General features: G+C 36.4%; 1 protein-coding gene across 1 annotated transcript in view; it reads left to right on the top strand.

Annotated features, from left to right (window-relative positions):
- Window positions 1–18157, top strand: part of METTL25 (methyltransferase like 25) — a 167153-nt gene that overhangs the window by 88748 nt on the left and 60248 nt on the right. The window contains exons 6-7 of the mRNA XM_004390258.3: window positions 9637–9731; window positions 16322–16351. Of these exons, the coding sequence (XP_004390315.1) occupies window positions 9637–9731; window positions 16322–16351 (125 nt within the window). The remainder of the gene's footprint in view (window positions 1–9636; window positions 9732–16321; window positions 16352–18157) is intronic.

Genomic DNA, 18157 nt, shown 5'->3' with positions numbered 1-18157 from the left:
CTTGGGAGCTGCTTTTCCCTGGTTCAGAGTGTCCAAGCAGAATGTCTGCTGCTGTATCTCTCTTAATGTGGAAACTGCCTCCCGAGCATGCGCACAGAGCTGTTTGCCGGCTTCACTGCGTACCTCGGTGCCTGTCAGGGCTGAAGAGTTGCGGCACCAACCGAGTCTGGTCTGGCACTTTTCGCTTCTTCAGAACTGTCTCCTTCTCCCTCTACCACTCAATCCCATTGCTCAACTTTGTCTTGTTCAGGGCTCCTAGATATTCATATAGAATCAAATCACATCACTTGTTTTTCTAGGTCTTTGTTTTAAGAGGGTTATAGGAAACCATCTGACTACTCTGCCATCTTGGCCCTACCTCCTCAAGTTAGTTTTAGAGTCAGCTTTTTAAGCTCCATAAAAGCCTATTGGGATTTTGATTGGTATTGCATTGAAAATATAGGTATTCTCGATCAGTATCCACCATCTGTCTGTCAGTTTGTCATACAGTGGTGGCTTGTGTGTTGCTATTAGTCTGGAAGCTAAGCTACTGGTATTTCACATATCAGCAGGGTGACCCATGGTGGACAGGATTCAGTAGAACTTCGAGACTAAGACAAACTAGGAAGAAAGGCCTGCCAATCTACTTCTGAAAATTAGCCAGCAAAAACCCTATGTATATAACAAAAGAATATTGCCCTATATAATGCTGCAAGATGAACTCCCCAGATTGGAAGGCTCTCAAACTGCAACTGAGGAAGAGCTGCCTTCTCAAAGTAAAGTTGACCTTAATGATGCAGGTGGAGTAAAGCCTTCGGGACATTCATTTGCTAATGTGGCATGACTCCCAGTGAGAAGTAATGGCTGCAAACATCCATTAATCCTCAGAACATGGAATGGACAAAGTATAAATCAAGGAAAATTGGAAGTCATCAGAAATGAAATGGAACTCTTGAAGATCGATATCTAGGCATTAGTGAGCTGAAGTGAACTGGTATCAGCCATTTTGAATCCAGCAATTTACTACGCTGGGAACAGCAAATTGGAGGGGAATGTTGTTGCATTCATTGTTAAAAAGAACATTTCAATGTCTATCCTGAAGCTGTTTGACATGCTTTTTTGAAATTCAAGTGCAGAAGTTGGATAGATGATTTTGGATTTCCAAGGAGAAAGCTGTGTTAAAGATAGAAATTTAAGAGTTATTAACACATAGATGGTATAGGTAATCCCTGACTTAAGACAGGGTTCCGTTCCAATGACTCTGTCATAAATCTGTTCTGACATAAGTTAAATACCTAATTTTTTTTTTCATTATTATTGCCTTTTATTATTAGTGTCTTTATAAATCCAATCTTTATTTGTCTTTTGGGGTTGGAAACATTATATTTAAACATGTAATGTACTATGTAATGTAAATATTATATTTAAAGTATGTAATTTGCTGATGTTATTCTCAGACGCAAAAGAGCATCTGAGAATGATAACATCAGCAATTTACATGTTGCAACATTGTATGTAGTACATATTACTAATGATAAGATGTATTAAATGGTCCTTAAGTGTAGTTCATCATAATTCAAATATGTTGTAAGTCGAGGACTACCTGTATTTTAATTATAAACCTGGATTATAATTTATAAACTGTGATCAATGATAGGTTAATATCCATATGCCTACAAGGAAGACCAGTTAATATGACTATTATTTAAATTTGCACACCAACCATGAATGCCAAAAGATGAAGAAATTGAAGATTTTTATGAACTACTAAAGTCTAACATTGATCGAATGTGCAGTCATGATGCATTGATTATTACTGGTGATTAGAATGTGAAAGTTGGAAACAAAGAATCAGTACATAGTTACATAATATGGCCTTTGTGATGTGAACATCACTGGAGATGGCATGATAGAATTCTTCAAGACCAACAACTTATTCATGAGAACTACTTTTTTCAATAACGCAGTCAACGGCTATACATGTGGACCTCACCAGACAGGTTACAGAGGAGTCAAATCCACTACATTTGTGGCAAGAGATGATGGAAAAGCTCAACACCATCAGTCAAGACAAAGCTAGGGGTTAAATGCAGAACAGACCATTAATTGTTTATATGCAAGTTCAAGATGAAAGTGAAGAAAATCAAAGCAAGTCCGTAAGAGCCAAAGTATGACCTAGAATACATCCCACTCGAGTTTAGAGACCATCTCAAGAGTAGATTTGATGCACTGAACTCTAATGATTGAAGACCAGAGTGTTGTGGGAAGACATCAAAGACATCATACATCAAGAAAATGAAAGGTCATTAAAAAGACAGGAAAGAAGGAAAAGACCAAAATGGATGTCAGAAGAGACTCTGAAACTTGCTCTTAAGCACACAGTACCTGAAGTGAATGGAAGAAATGAAGTTAAAGAGCTGAACAAAAGATTTCAAAGAGGGACTCAAGAAGACAAGGTAAAGTATTATAATGAAATGTGCAAAGACCTGGAGTTAGAAAACCAGAAGGGAGGAGCAAGATCAACAATTCCCAAGCTGAAAAAAACTGAGGATAAAATTCAAGCCTCAGGTTGCAATAGTGAACGTAAAAAATTGAGTTACTCAGAAAGCATCAAAAGAAGATGGAAGGAATACACAGAGTCACTGTACCAAAAAGAGTTGGTTGGTGTTCAGCCATTTTAGGAGGTAGTATATGATCATCAGTCACTGGTACTGAAGGAAGAAGTTCAAGCTGCACTGAAGGCACTGGTGAAAAACAAGGCTCAAAGAATTGACAAAATACCAATTGCAGGGCTTCAACAGATGGATACAGTGCTAGAATCATATACTTATCTATGTCAAGAAATTTGGAAGACAGTTACCTGGATAACCAACTGAAAGAGATCTATATTTGTGCCCATTCCAAACAAAGGTGATCAGATGGAATGCACAAATTATCAAACAATATCAATATCACATGCTAGCAAAATTTTGCTGAAGATAATTTAAAAATGACTGCAGCCATACATCGACAGGGAGTTGCCACAAGTTCTAGCTGGACTCAGAAGAGAACATAGAACAAGGGATATCATTGCTGATGTCAGATAGCTCTTGGTCGAAAGCAGAGAGTACCAGAAAGATGTTTACATGTGCTTTTATCGACTACACGAAGGCATTCGACTGTGCAGATCATAAAAAATTATGTATAACCTTATGAAGAACAGGAATTCCAGAACACTTAATTGTGCCTACGTAGAACCTGTACATGGATCAAGAGGTAATCATTTGAACAGGACAAGGGTATACTGCCCGGTTCAGAATTGGAAAAGGTGTGCAGCAGGTTTGCATCCTTTCACTTTATTTATTCAATCTGTATGCTAAACGAATAATCAGAGAAACTGGAATATATGAAGAACATGGTATCAGGATTGGAGGAAGACTCATTAACAACCTGCAATATGTGGGTGGCATAACTTTGCCGAAAATGAAGACAACGTGAAGCACATGTTGATGAACGTCAAAGACTACAGTTTTTAGTATGGTTTACACCTGAATGTGAAGAAAACAAAAATCCTCACACCTGGACCAATAAACAGCTTCATGATAAATGAAGAAGAAATTGAAGTTGTCAATGATTTCAGTCTTCTTGGATCAACAATGCCATGGAAGCAGCAGTCAAGAAGTCAAATGACATATTTTATCAGGCAAATCTGTTGCAAAGACTTCTTTAAAGTTTTAAAAAACAAAGATATCACTTTGATGACTAAGGTGCACCTGACAGAAGCCATGGTCTTCTCAATTGCCTCATATGCATGGGAAAGCTGGACAATGAAAAAGGAAGACAGAAGAAGAATTGATGTATTCGAATTGTAGTGTTTGCAAAAAATATTGAATATACCTTAGACTGAGCAAAGAATGAGCAAATCAGTCTTAGAAGAAGTACAACCAGAATAGCATTTTCTTTACAAGCAAGGATGACAATACTTCGGCCCACTTACTTTGAAAATGTCATCAGGAAAGAGCAATTTCTAGAAAAGGCATCATGGTTGGTATAGTGGAGGAGGGTTAGTGAAGGTGAGGGAGACCCTCGGTGAGATAAATTGACACAGGGGCTGAAAAAACAGATGCAAGCATGACAATAATAATGAAGATGGTGCAGGACCAGGTAATGTTTGTTCTGTTATACTTAAGCTCACTGTCATTGGAGCCAGTTCTACAACAAATAACAACAAAGGAAGACCATAACTCTTCTCCAGCCTCATCACCTTCATCAGCAAAAATGGAATTAAGACCATTTTTTACTAGCTTCCATTTCTCCATTAACGTTCCCATATGCTCAGTGTATGACTGCTCCCATGAGGCTTCCATGTTATATCTTTTGGAATCAAGAGGGATCCCAGGAATCCTATGTGTCTGCCTAAATCTTACCTTTATCAGCAGAATTCAGTTGGGAAACCCAGAACTCTATTCCCCTGGGGAAAAAACCCACCCTTTCTCCCTCCACCACAGCATTCACTGCTATTTGCATACGAACCCTCAGGATTAATCCCGTCATGCCGGTCGCCACCAGAACCCCAGACCTCACAGCTCATCCCTTATTTCCAGGACTCTAATCCCTATGTATCTCTTATTTCCTTTCTTGTGACATCTTCCACGTCACCACACCTTCAAAAGCCTTCTACTACATCCTCTAGAATTCACAGTCATTAACAAAATTGCCTATATCTGCAACCTCTTCTCTGAAAGCTCCCTTTATTTTCTTGTCTAATTAAAACCTAGCTCTTTCCCATGACCCTCAGGTGGTAGATTTTTCTGCCGCACATCCTTCATGTGGAGTAAGTAGCCTCCTTAACTCCTCATTGCTACTTCTAGATTCTATTAGTTATCTAATGCTATCTAATGCTGTGCAAGAAATCACTCCAAAACTTAATGGCTTAAAACTACAATGATTACTTATTATCTTTCATAGTTTCTTTCAGTTAAGAATTTGGAGTAACTTGGCTGTGAGCTTCTATTTGAGTCTTTTTTTCTGGAAATAATGTACCCCTTCCAATGCAATGCATTTTCCTGAACTACTGTAAGCCTTTCAATTAAATATAAGTGCTAATTTTTTCCAGTCAGATTTTTCTTCAGAATATCACTGGGGGAGAATCTTTCTACCAATATTCAGGCCATTAGACCTGCATTTTCCTGGCATCATAAGGTGAATTACAGAGCAATAATGATCCACTGATTATATCTTTCATTTACAAACCCATTCAAAGAATAGGGATGCTTTCCATGTTATTCAGTAAATTGACTTTAATCTCCTTTTTTCCAGTGTTACGGGTTTGTTTGTTTGTTTTTGACTTTTGGTTGGGATAATAGAAAAGGTTGGGAAATCATCTGCTAGTCAAATATCCTTTTAAGTTGGAAGATATTCTGGAATTATATTTTTGGAGATTAATTATGTCCTGTTGGAAACTTAGGTTTTGTTGGGTGTGGGTGTGTGTGTGTCGGGGTGTGTGTGTGTGGATGTGTGTGTGGGGGGGGTGTTTAAAGTCTTCCCCTAATATTCTCATGGCTTGCTCCCTCATTTGATTTAATTTTCTGCTCAAATATCATATTCTCAAAGACTTCTGTATTAATTAGGACAGAGCTATTCAACTAGTGTGTCATGGATGCTTAATGGGTGTTCCTGAGGTGTTTGTTTTAATTTTGGTGAAAATATACACAACAAAACATACGTCAATTTAATAGTTTCTACATGTACAGTTTAGTGACTGGTTACATTCTTCAAGTTGTGCCACCTTTCTTGATATCTTTTTCCAAATTTTTTCACCATCATTAACACAAACACTGCCCTCCTAAGCTTTTCGTCTAACTTTTTGAGTTGCCATTGTCAGTTTGATCACATATAGATAATTCTTTAAAAAAGCACAATGCTCAAGGCAGACATTCTTTTTTAATTAAGTGAAACTATTTTTTGGTTTAAAGATGACTTCAGGGGATAGCTTTGGTTTGAGGCTTAAAGTTTAAAGATTTCCTCAGGGCAATAGTTTTAGGGATCATACAGCTTCAATAGCTCCAGAAAGTCTAGATTCCATGCGAATTTGAAATTCTGTTCCATGTTTTCCCTCTTTTGATCAGGATTCCTCTATAGAATCTTCGATCAAAACATTCAGTAATGGTAGCTGGCTGCCATCCAGTCTCGTCTCATGGCAAAGGAGACAGTTAGTTGTTCATGGAGGTGATTAGACACACATTCCAATTCCTCCTCTGATTCCTGACCCTCCTTCCTTTGCCGCCACAGTTAAATAGAGACCAATTATTGTACCTTGGGTGGCCACTTACAAACTTTTAAGATCCCAGGCACTATACAATAAACTAGGAGAAACAGAAGCACTAAAATAAGTATTAGAACAGTTGACTGGAACATTCCATGAATCCATGACCCTAAACCTCTGAACCAAGAAAACAAATCCTACAAGGCGTTTGGTTGTATATAGTCAATATCAGCAGCTGCTTTTTTTTTTTTTTTTGTAGAAATATATATAATACAACATTTGCAATTCACCTTTTTTTGGGTGTACAGCTTAGTGATATCAATTTAATTAATCTTTATCATAAACAGAAACTCACTACTTCCCAAACAATGGCTACCTCTCCCCCCTCCTCCCACCTCTGGTAACAGCTAATAAATTTGGTCTCTGTACATTTGACTATTCTTGTCATTTCATATATATGAGACCATACAATATTTGTCTTTTTGTGATTGACTTATTTACTCAGCATGTCTTCAGGGTTCATCCATGTTATTTCTCTTTATGGCTGAGTAGGTACCTGAGTTATTGATCCCTTCATCCCCTGCATTTTGCCTCTAACCACAATCATCTATTTATCTTAGAGTGATGTACAAATGTCACCATATTCTGAGAGTTCTGTGCTATAAAAAGCTTGGGAAGCACTAAGAAAAAGATATAGATGCAAAATAGACTCCAGACCCTAAATAACAGTGGCTTAAACAAAACAGAGGGATATTTCTGTTGCAATTCAGAGGTAGGTGATCAGAGTTCGTATGGTTGCTCTATACCACTAAGTCTTCCAGGAACCCAGGATGCTTGTATTTTGTTGCTTCATCCTCTGCTGCTCTTGTTTACATGGCCCTAGTTGACTTGCCACCATGATCACATTCCAGACAGAGGAAGGATGAAGTAAGAGATTGGAGATGTGGAGAAAGAACACACCTCCCTCCCTTTTAGCAAATGGCCTGGAGTTTGCACACATCGTTTCCGACCACAGCTAGTTTCATAATCTAGTAGCTGGAATGGAGTCTGAGAATTGCAGTCTTTAATCTGAGTAGCTGAATGTCGGGCTAAAAATTGAGGGCTTTGCTGCTACATGGAACGAGGAGAATGGATTTTGGGGAAAAACTGTTTTAGTGGTTACACTTTTCATAACCATTCTGAATAAAATAGCACACCCCCATCTCTCTAGCACCTTACTCTTCATACACATTGCTGTTGAGTCCATTCCAACTCATAGAAACCCTATAGGACAGAGTAGAACTGCCCCATAGGGTTTCCAAGGAGCAGCTGGTGGATTCTAACTGCCAACCCTTTGATTAGCAGCCGAACTCTTAACCACTACACCACCAGGGCTCCTTACTCTTCATAGTAAGATGTAAATATTTTTTTAGCTTTAAGAAAAAAAGTTAATATAGTAATCTTTCCATTTAGCAATAATCATGTCTCAGTTAAATCTTACAGTCTTCAGTTTGCTACTCAATAAAATTCAAACTAAACTGTTTCAAGTCATCTTGAAAATTGGAGAAGTAACATAGCATCCCTAGAAACCTGGATAGGCTTCAAGAGCTTTATGAGTCCTATGCAATTGTAAGTAAAATTCTTTGTGTATGTGCATCTATATAGCGTGATGGTTAAGAGCTTGGACTCTGGAGTCAGGCTTCCTGGATTTAAATTCCAGCTCTGCCATGTACTAGACCTGCAACCTTAGGAAATTTATTTAACCTGGCTGTACCCCAGTTAAGGAGCCCTGGTGGCACAATGGTTAAGTGCTCGGCTGCTAACCGGAAGGTGGGCAGTTCAAACCCACCAGCAGCTCTGCGGGACAAAAGACCTGGTGATCTGCTCCCATAAATATTACAGCCTAGGAAACCCTATGGGGTGATTCTGCTCTGTCAGTTTAAGGTCACTGAGTAGGAACCGACTCAACGGCACACAACAACAACAATGTACCGTAGTTTCCCTATCTGACGCACGAGTATTAAAATAGCACATCAATTTAACAGGATTTCTGTGGGAACTAAAGCTAATTAATACATATAAACAAACAACAACAAAAAAAACCCTCAAACCTGTTGCTGTTGAGTCGATTTCGACTCATAGTGACCCTCTGGGACAGAATAGAACTGCCCCATAGGATTTACAAGGAGTGACTGGTGGATTCAAACTGCTGACCTTTTGGTTAGCAGCTGAGCTCTTAACTACTTTGCTACCAGGGTTCCAAATAATACGTATAAAGTACTTTTAATAGTGCCTCACACATATTAAGTTCTGTATATGTACAAGCACTGTTGTTTTTAATATTACAAGGGGGACAGTCCATATCTTCCTTCTGATTATCAGTGGGGTCTTTAATCTTCCCCCAAAATAGTTTAAATGTCTATTATAAATATGAAATTAATACCTGAAAGAAACCTCTTTCACAGCCTTTTTGTCTGTACAAAATTTAAACTTTTTCTATTTTAATAAAAAGTCACCTACTCCGTCATAGTTTTGAAGTATATTTAGCAGAATCTACCTCAACAACATTTTCTTTTAAAGAGTTTTCTTGTTTCTTTCAAGTTTTTAGTTTCCTATTTTACTTTTTAATCTAATAGAAAAGTTATATTTGCCTCAACTTTCTTGTAATAGTTTTGATAAAACTTAAGCTCTTATTTTTCCGGCTTTAATTTGGAGTGGAAATTTGTTTTGTTTTCCTTTTGAACACCTTGCGTAATTAGTAGTTCTACATAAGTGGCTTGAGCATTAACAAGTTGCATATGTAACTCTGTAAATGAGTTGGGCAGTGGGTATGTGATTAAGTAATGAATGTTGATTTTTTGTTGTTGCTACTTGAATCATAAATGCAATTAAGCCAAATTGAATCACAGTTTACAATATTATAGCCTCTTAATATAATGAAAAAATAAGAGTATGTGTAGCTGTTCTTTTTCTGAACATAGTGGGAACAAATAAAACTTAATCCTTCAACATTGTTAGGAATGATTAGTATTATTCTATCTTTAATTGCCAAATGCCATTTTTAAAGTCTTTTTAGAAAGGTCAGCAATAAAATTTCAGTATTTTGTACTTGTCACCTATGGTTACACTGAACATGAAGAATATTTTCATTTTAAATTGTTTTTGTAAATTGTGGAGAAATGCTTTTGGCAAATTGGTTGGTATCAGACTTGAAGCTTAAACACAAAACAACTGTTGTTGAGCAAATACCATCTTCATAATATTAAAATATTTTCAGTTAACAGACTGGAATGAACTGTTGAACATCACCACTCCCATGTTTAACTACTGTTTGACTCTCTCAATGACTAATTTTCTTTCTCAATAGATTATTTACCTTAACTGAAACAGGAAAAATTGTATTTAAATAATCCATATTTTTTCCCCATCTGCAGAATGTACTCAAGAAAAGTGGGGATTTCCAATGTGCCACTATCTAAAGGAAGAGAGATGGTGCTGTGGTCGTAATGCCAGAATGTCAGCATGTTTGGTATGGTTAAATTTTTTTTTCCTGAACTAAAAACTTTATCCAGATGTTGCAGAATTTATTATTTTTGGCTAATTTCATGTATTAAATGCGAAATTTTACACATCATCGTCATTAATTCTTTTGTGCATTACAAAAATTTAAAGAAAAGTGACTTGCCCTTCCAACATTACCTATTCCACATGCAGTGCAGTAACAATTTATACTTATACACAGCAAACATTTCCTTTATCATTATATAAAATGTACAAACTACCAAGTCTTAAATACAGAAATAGTTCAATACTTTACCCACAGCTCTGTGGTATGTGTTTGTAGCAGATCGTTTGGTCACCCGATTTTTTTCTGGAATGGGAAAAGTTCTCTTATGTTGCCTGGGATACTAGATAACTATCCAGTTAATAAAACCTCTGTTGTGCCTGATTTTGCTATAGTGTCTTTAGACCTAGATCGCGGCCTATCGTGTTCTCTGTTCATGGTGCTATGTTGGTTCACAAAGGGACAGGTGTAAGTTAAATAGTGTAAATCGCCCTTGTCATCAGAAACAAAATATAGTTGATTAAATAATATGTTTAATGTCCAACCACAGGTAGATTAATTCTTCTAGGGCCATTATTTCTATGCCAGTAGCATAGCAATGTAAAAAAAAGTACACCAGTGTTCTGGTTTATGGATCCTAGAATTATCTTAGAAATCTGTTTATGCTCAAATAATGATTTCCTTATGTAGGCCCACTTAGAATAGTTTTCTGGGAATATTTATTGTTCTTTCATTTTATCTGTAAATGATACCTGTTGATTGTCTTGTTGAATGACAGACAAGCCATTATTGGAATGACTTGGTTCCTGGGATACTGGCAGCCAGACTTATACCCTCAGGCAAAGATTGAATAGTCTTTTGTAGACTCTGACTAGCTTAAGAGAAAAGACCTAAAGATATTGGCATCAGGGATTTCAGAATGACACAGAACAGACTTTTCTCTCTGGAGTGAGGCACATAATTAATAGTCCTCATTCATAAGCACATTGCATCTAATTAGGTTTATGGTACCCTCATTTTAAATCTCAACAAACAGCCATCACTAAATGTCTGAGGAAAGTCTAACATGAAAGATAGAGATTAAATAAATAGGAAAAACAAAGAAACTTGGAGGAAATGGAGACTATCCAAAATGATATAAAATAACATAAAACCAAAAAGACCAAACCCATTGCCATCAAGTCGATTCCAACTCATAGCCACCTATTAATATCCCTAAGAAAGATAAAAGAATATATTGCACCATGAAATAGGAATGTTTGCTATAAAAACAAACATTTAAAGTACCAAAAAGAAGAGGTTTTGAGAAGTAAATTCCACAAATAGAGAATTTGCAGACCATACTGTACTTTAGAATTTTTCCTTACCACTGTCGGCTTTCCATGGAATGCCCTTTTTGTTCTATCCCAACCCCTGCTCACCTTGACTTCTTTTTTTGGATGCTATAGTGATCTTAAGGAACCCTGGTGTCACACTGGTTAAAAGCCCTCAGCTGCTAACCCGAAGGTCAGTGGGTGAAACACAGCAACTGCTCCGTGAGAGAAGGATGTGGCAGTCTGCTTCCCTAAAGATTTACAGCCTTGGAAACCTTATGGGGCAGTTCTGCCCTGTCCTGTAGGGTCACTATGGGTTGGAATCGACTCAGCGGCAATGGGTTTATAGTGATCTCGGAAAGTCTAAGGAACATTTCTTTTGGTGCATTTTGCTTTATTGTCTTTTGCTCCACAACTAACCTTTTCTGCAAATATTTAAAGCGTAAGAATTAAATAATTAAATACCTTTCTGGTGTTGTTTTAACATGGATTATTAAGGGAACTAACTAGAAATGAAATATTATTAAAATGAATACAGTCTGTTCAGCATACTTTAAGCTAAATAAAATGCAAAAAAAAATTTCAGATTAGTGTGAGTGAAATGAACACTTGGTATATTTTCTTCATTATCTTTGCTTATTGTCCGAGAACAATACTGATGTTTGTAAGAAACTTCTTATCACCAACCTGATTATCTTTTACTATGCATTCAAAATTTATCATTTGTATTTCTGAAAGTAAGCTCATCAGCAGCACTTACCAAAGGCAGTCATATTTTTATTGATACCAAATAATTTATTGTTAAAAACTCTTTTGTTTTTGTATTCAATTCAGCTCTTTAGCAAATGCCCTAACAAAAATTAATCTGTAGCTAGCATAACCAATGCTATAAATAAAAATTCATTGTTATCTCCAATGATAAATCTGCTCTAGACCCATTACTGTTTAATGTAAAATTACATAATAATTTTCTTCTGTATTCATAGCACGCTGACTCTAGATGTTCAAATAAATGAAAAAATTAATTTTTTCCTCAAAAAAATTCTGTGAAGCAAATTTTCATATGATGAACTCCTTTCCCCACTCAATATACAAGTCAAAATCAACTCGACGGCATGCAGTAACAACATATATGGTATGAGGCATGAGAAATAAACCAGGATTCAAAGAGCAAGTTTTTTAGTTCCTGTGCTAGCTATATGGCTTGAATCAAGCTACTGTTACCTCGTCAGTGACCTTGTGCATCTACAAAAATTGCACTTACACAACATAATCTGTAAATTATCTTTGCATTTTAAAAGTACATGATTAAGCTGTATCTAAACAGTTTTGTTTATGGAGATGAAGAACACTGAAGCAAATGTGGATATTTTAAATTTGAGTAGCATGTATATGCAGACCCAGTATATTTTTACTACTTTTCTGTATGTTTGAAAAATTTCCTGATTAAAAATTTAAAAATAAAATTTATTTCAAAATTTCTAATCTGATTTAATTATAAAGCTGTATAAACCAAAGAACAGAAATAATAACAAACAAACAAACAAAAAAAAAAACAGTGTTTCCAAGGAGCAGCTGACAGATTCAAGACGCTGACCTTTTGGTTAGCAGCTGAGCTCTTAACCACTGCGCAACTAGGTCTCCATCCTTGGAAATTCTGTGGGACAGTTCTACTCTGTCCTGTACGGTCTCTGAGTCACAATCGACTCAGTGGCAATGAGTTTGGTTTGTTTTTTTTGAAATCTTTACGGATAGGAGCCCTGGTGGTGCAGTAGTTAAAGCACTCAGCTGCTAACCAAAAGGTCAGCGGTTTGAATCCACCAGCCTGTCCGTGGGAGAAAGATGGGGCAGCCAGCTTCCCTAAAGATTTAAAACCTTGGAAACCCTATGGGGCAGTTCTGCTCTGTCCTATAGGATCACTCTGAGTCAAAATCAATTCGACGGCAGTGCATTTGGGTTTTATTTTGGAATCTTTATGGAAGCAGAAGCCACATCTTTCTCCTGCAGAACATCTGGTGGGTTCAAACCACCGACCTTTTAGTTAGTAGCTGAGTGTTTAACCACTGTACCACCACGGCTTCCTATAAAGCTGTATAAATATGGAAATATATGTCTCTAAAAAATAAAAGTTCGGAAGACAGTATTCCATATTAAAATAATGAAAAATCTGTCATAAATGTGGAATTACGAGTATTTACTAGAAATGTTATTGTTCTGGGATTATTTGCTCAGCATACAGATTGAATAAGTATGGTGAAAGTATAAACCCTGACCCACACCTTTCCTGACTTTAAACCAGTATCCCCTTGTTCTGTTCAAACGACTGCTTCTTGATTATGTACAGGTTCCTTGTGAGCACAATTAAGTGTTCTGGAATTCCCATTCTTTGCAATGTTAGCCATAATTTGTTATGATCCACACAATCACTTGCCTTTGCATAGTCAATAAAATACGGGTAAACATCTTGCTGATATTCTCTGCATTCAGCCATGATCCATCTAACATCAGCAATAACATCCCTAGTTCCACGTCCTCTTCTGAATCTGGCTTGAATTTCTGGCAGTTCCCTGTTGATGTACTGCTGCAACCACTTTTGAATGACTGTCAGCAAAATTTTACTTGCGTGTCATGTTAATGATATTGTTCAATAATTTCTGCATTCGGTTGGATCACCTTTTTGGAACAGGCATAAATATGAATCTCTTCCAGTCAGTTAGCCAGGTAGCTGTCTTCCAAGTTTCTTGGTATAGACGAGTGAGCACTTCCAGTGCTGTATCCATTTGTTGAAATATCTCAATTGGTATTCCGTCAATTCCTGGAGGCTTGTTTTTTGCCAGTGTCTTCAGTGCAGTTTGGACTTCTTCCTTCAGTACTATCGGTTCTTGATCCTTTGCTACCTCCTGAAATCACTGAACATTGACCAGTTGTTTCTGGTATAGTGACTCTGTGTATTCTTTCTATCTTCTTTTGATGCTTCCTGCATCATTCAGTATTTTACTCATAGAGTCCTTCCTTATTGCAACTCGAGGCTTGAATTTTTTCTTCAGTTCTTTCAGCTTGAGAAATGCCAATCATGTTCTTAACTTTTGGTTTTCTAACTCCAGGTCTTTGCACATGTCATTATAATAGTTTATCTTCTCGAGCTGCCCTTTGAAATCTTCTGTTCAGCTCCATCATTTCTTACATTCGCTTTAGCTACTCGACGGTCAAGAGCAAGTTTCAGAGTCTCTTCTGACATCCACTTTGGTCCTTTTCTTTCTTTCCTGTCTTTTTAATGAGTTTTAGCTTTCTTCATGTATGATGTCCTTGATGTCATTCCACAACTCATCTGGTCTTCAGTCATTAGTGTTCATTGTGTCAGATCTTTCTTGAGATGGTCTCTAAATTCAGGTAGGATATACTCAAGGGTGTACTTTGGCTTTTGTGGACTTGTTCTAATTTTCTTCAACTTCAACTTGAACTTGCATATGAGTAATTGATGGTCTGTTCTGCAGTAGGCCACTGGCCTTGTTCTGACTGATGATATTTAGCTTTTCCATTGTCTCTTTCCACAGATGTAGTCAATTTGATTCCTGTGTATTTCATCAGGCATGGTCCACATGTACAGTTGCTGGTTATGTTGTTGAAAAAAGGTATTTGCAATGAGGAAGTTGTTGGTCTTGCAAAACTCTGTCATGTGATCTCCGGCATGATTTCTCTCGTCAAGGCCATATTTTCCAACTATCGATCCTTCTTCTTCATTTCCAACTTTCACATTCCAATTACCAGCAATTATCAATGCATCCTGATTGCATGTTTGATCAATTTCAGACTGCAAAAGTTGGTAAAAATCCTCAGTTTCTTCATCTTTCACCTTAGTGGTTGGTGCGTAAATTTGAATAATAGTCATATTCACTGGTCTTCCTTGTAGGCATATGGATATTATCCTGTCACTTACAGCGTTGTACTTTAGGATGGATCTTTAAATGTTCTTTTTGACAATGATGCAGTGCCATTCCTCTTCAGTTTGTCGTTCACAGCATGGTAGACCATATGATTGTCCAATTCAAAATGGCCAATAGAGTCCATTTAGCTCGCTAATGCTTAGGATATTGATGTTTATGCGTTCCATTTCATTTTTTATGACTTCCAATTTTCCTAGATTCACACTTCGTACATTCCACATTCTAATTATTAATGGATATTTGCAGCTGTTTCTTCTCATTTTGAGTCATGCCACATCAGCAAATGAAGGTCCGAAAAGCTTGACTCCATCCGCATCATTAAGGTTGACTCTACTTTGAGGAGGCAGCTCTTTTCCAGTCGTGTTTTGAGTGCCTTTCAACCTGAAAGGCTCGTCTTCCGGCGCTATTATCAGACAGTGTTCCATTGCTATTCATAAGGTTTTCACTGGCCAAATTTTTTTTAGAAATAGACCACCACATTCATCTTCCTAGTGTGTCTTAGTCTGGAAGCTCAGCTGAAACCTGTCCACCATAGTTGACCCTGCTAGTATTTGCATACTGGTGGTATTCCAGCATCACAGCAACACACAAGCACCCACAGTATGACAAATTGACAGACGTGTGGGGGACTAGAAATATTAGGAAACAATTTGCCAAAAAAAAAAAAAAAAAATGTTTTGGATCCTAAATAAAGGTAAATGTAAAATCCAGCTACATATGGAATTATAAAAAATACTTATTACTTTCTCTTCTACCTGTTACTTGATCATACAATTTAATATATATGTAATTTTCTAAGCTAAGCTTTCAGCCAATGTGTTCATTTGCTTAATAAAAGTTGAAATGATATGTTCATAAAAAACTGAAAAAAAAATGTTAAAAAGTAGTATATAAATATGTCTATATATGTACACACACACACACACACACACACACAATAATAGCTTTGGATTCATTTGATTATTTTAACTACACTAAAACTGAGCCAAGGATATGTTATTTCATTTCTTTCTCTTTTTCAAATTCCTTTTAAAATTTAAGAAGCATATATAATTGTAGTGTATATGTGTTTGTGTTTAAGACATTCATCTATTATAAATCAGCCCGACATTATACAAGCGTACCAGTTAACATTCCTTAATGATATTAGCACTTTTAAGTGTATAAACTTATGTGTTATCACTTAATTAATCTTTTTAAATGTCATTTTCACAAGCCTTTATATAGTATGTTTATAAATCTTGTAAGATAAGACTAAATGTATCAGCAGTCTTTGTCTTGATTCTTCTTTTTAAAGGCTTTGGAGCGGGTTGCAGTTGGCCATGGGGTAAGTAAGAGTGTTTACTATAATCTGACTGATGAACTCAATGGGTTTTTATCTTAAGCATCCTTCATGCTTGACCTGCTGATGAACTTAAAACCTGATGGATTTTAATAAATATCACCTCTTCTTGTCACTTCTGCATATTCAGATTTACACAGTTTCTGTAAGTTTACTTTAAAAGAGAAGTGAGCTTTCAGAAAAAGTAAATTGAACTTCTAGGAAAGTTTCTACATTGTACCCTTACACTAACTTCTCATTTCTTCGTGTTATACTAAACAGTTCCTCTATAAATATTTCTAAAGAATACTGTTGCTGAACATCAGGCTCTTATGAGCTTAGTTCAAGTAAAGATAAACAAAGTATACCATTCAGTTTATTATTTAACTGTAGTCCAAAAAACACCTTTAATTTGGTCATTTGATGACTTTTTTCTTTATCGACTTGGTTAGTCATTAATTGCAACAACCAAATGGGTTTGCACACATAAAGAGAAGTAAAATATATCCCCAAAATAGTCATATAATTGGCTTATCCTCTACCTTATGATTCATGAAACGTACTGGGATTTTTTTTTTTTTTTAATTTATTGTTTTAAGAGTTTCATTAGATTTTTCTTGTTGGACTTAAATTTTAGAAATTTTCTTTTGCTTCTTTTCAGGGAACATTAATAGATACATGAATTTTTAAAAATGATAATAGTAATAACAAGTAACATTTACTCTCCGCTAGGCGCTATGCTAAGCACTTTGCATTTTTTTTTTTTAATACAGTCAATGTTTCTATCTAAAAGTTGATTTTAAAAAAACTCATTATTTTGAAGGCATTAGAGCGTATTGTTTAAATGTGTGGTCTTTAGTCTCAGACTCCTAGTTTGCATCCTGTCTTTACCACTTACTGGTTAAGTGACCTTAAGCACAAGTCAGAATTTCTCTGTAGCTTAATTTTTTTATCTGTAAAATAGGAATAATAGCAGTAATAATAGGAGTAATAATAGTACTTCTGAATAGGATTATTGTGAGGATTAAATGAATGAATTCATGTAAAATGCTTAAAACAATGTCTAGCACGTAGTAACTGCTCAGTAAACATCTCAAATGTTGCTATTTTAATTAATAATTATGATAATAAAAATAATAGCTAAAACTAACACAGAGCTCACTATGTGCTAATTACTGTTTTAAATTCTTCTCATCTATTAAGGTACTACATACATGATGTTAGGCAGTAGCTGCTATTATTACTATTATTGTTATCTCTATGATGAAACTAAAGAGTAGCCAAAGCTGGGATTTGAATCTGTATTTGACTCTGGAGCCCAAGCTCTTAACTATTATATTACATATCAACTTAATGGTTCCTTAGGGAACTGGAAGGAGCCCTAGTGGCACAGTGGTTAAAGCACTCAGCTGCCAACCAGAAGGTTGGCTGCTTGAACCCACCAGCCACTCCACAGAAGAAAGATGTGGCATTCTGCTTCCGTAAAGATCCCAGAAGCCCTAGGGAGCAATTCTACTCTGTCCTATAGCATCTCTAGGACTTGGAATTGACTCAAAGCCAGTGGGTTTGGTTTGGTTTAAGGAATTGGAATAAGAAAGAACCTTTGTCATAATAATTTCTTAGTGCATTTGTGTGGCATTTTTCAATATCCCAAGTACTTGCTCATGCTTGTAGCCAGTCTTATGAGTGAGGTATTATCCCAGACTTACATGAGAACATGATACACAGCAGAAGTTTAATAGTATGTTCTAGCTCCCTTAATTAATTGCAGAGCCTTGACTTGCAGCTTAGTGCTTTTTTCCACTAGACCTA

Source organism: Trichechus manatus, unplaced genomic scaffold (assembly GCF_000243295.1).
Source record: "Trichechus manatus latirostris isolate Lorelei unplaced genomic scaffold, TriManLat1.0 scaffold00293, whole genome shotgun sequence".
NCBI lineage: Eukaryota > Metazoa > Chordata > Mammalia > Sirenia > Trichechidae > Trichechus > Trichechus manatus.
Note: the sequence above shows the minus strand (reverse complement) of the source record. Positions and strands in the feature narration are given on the sequence as shown.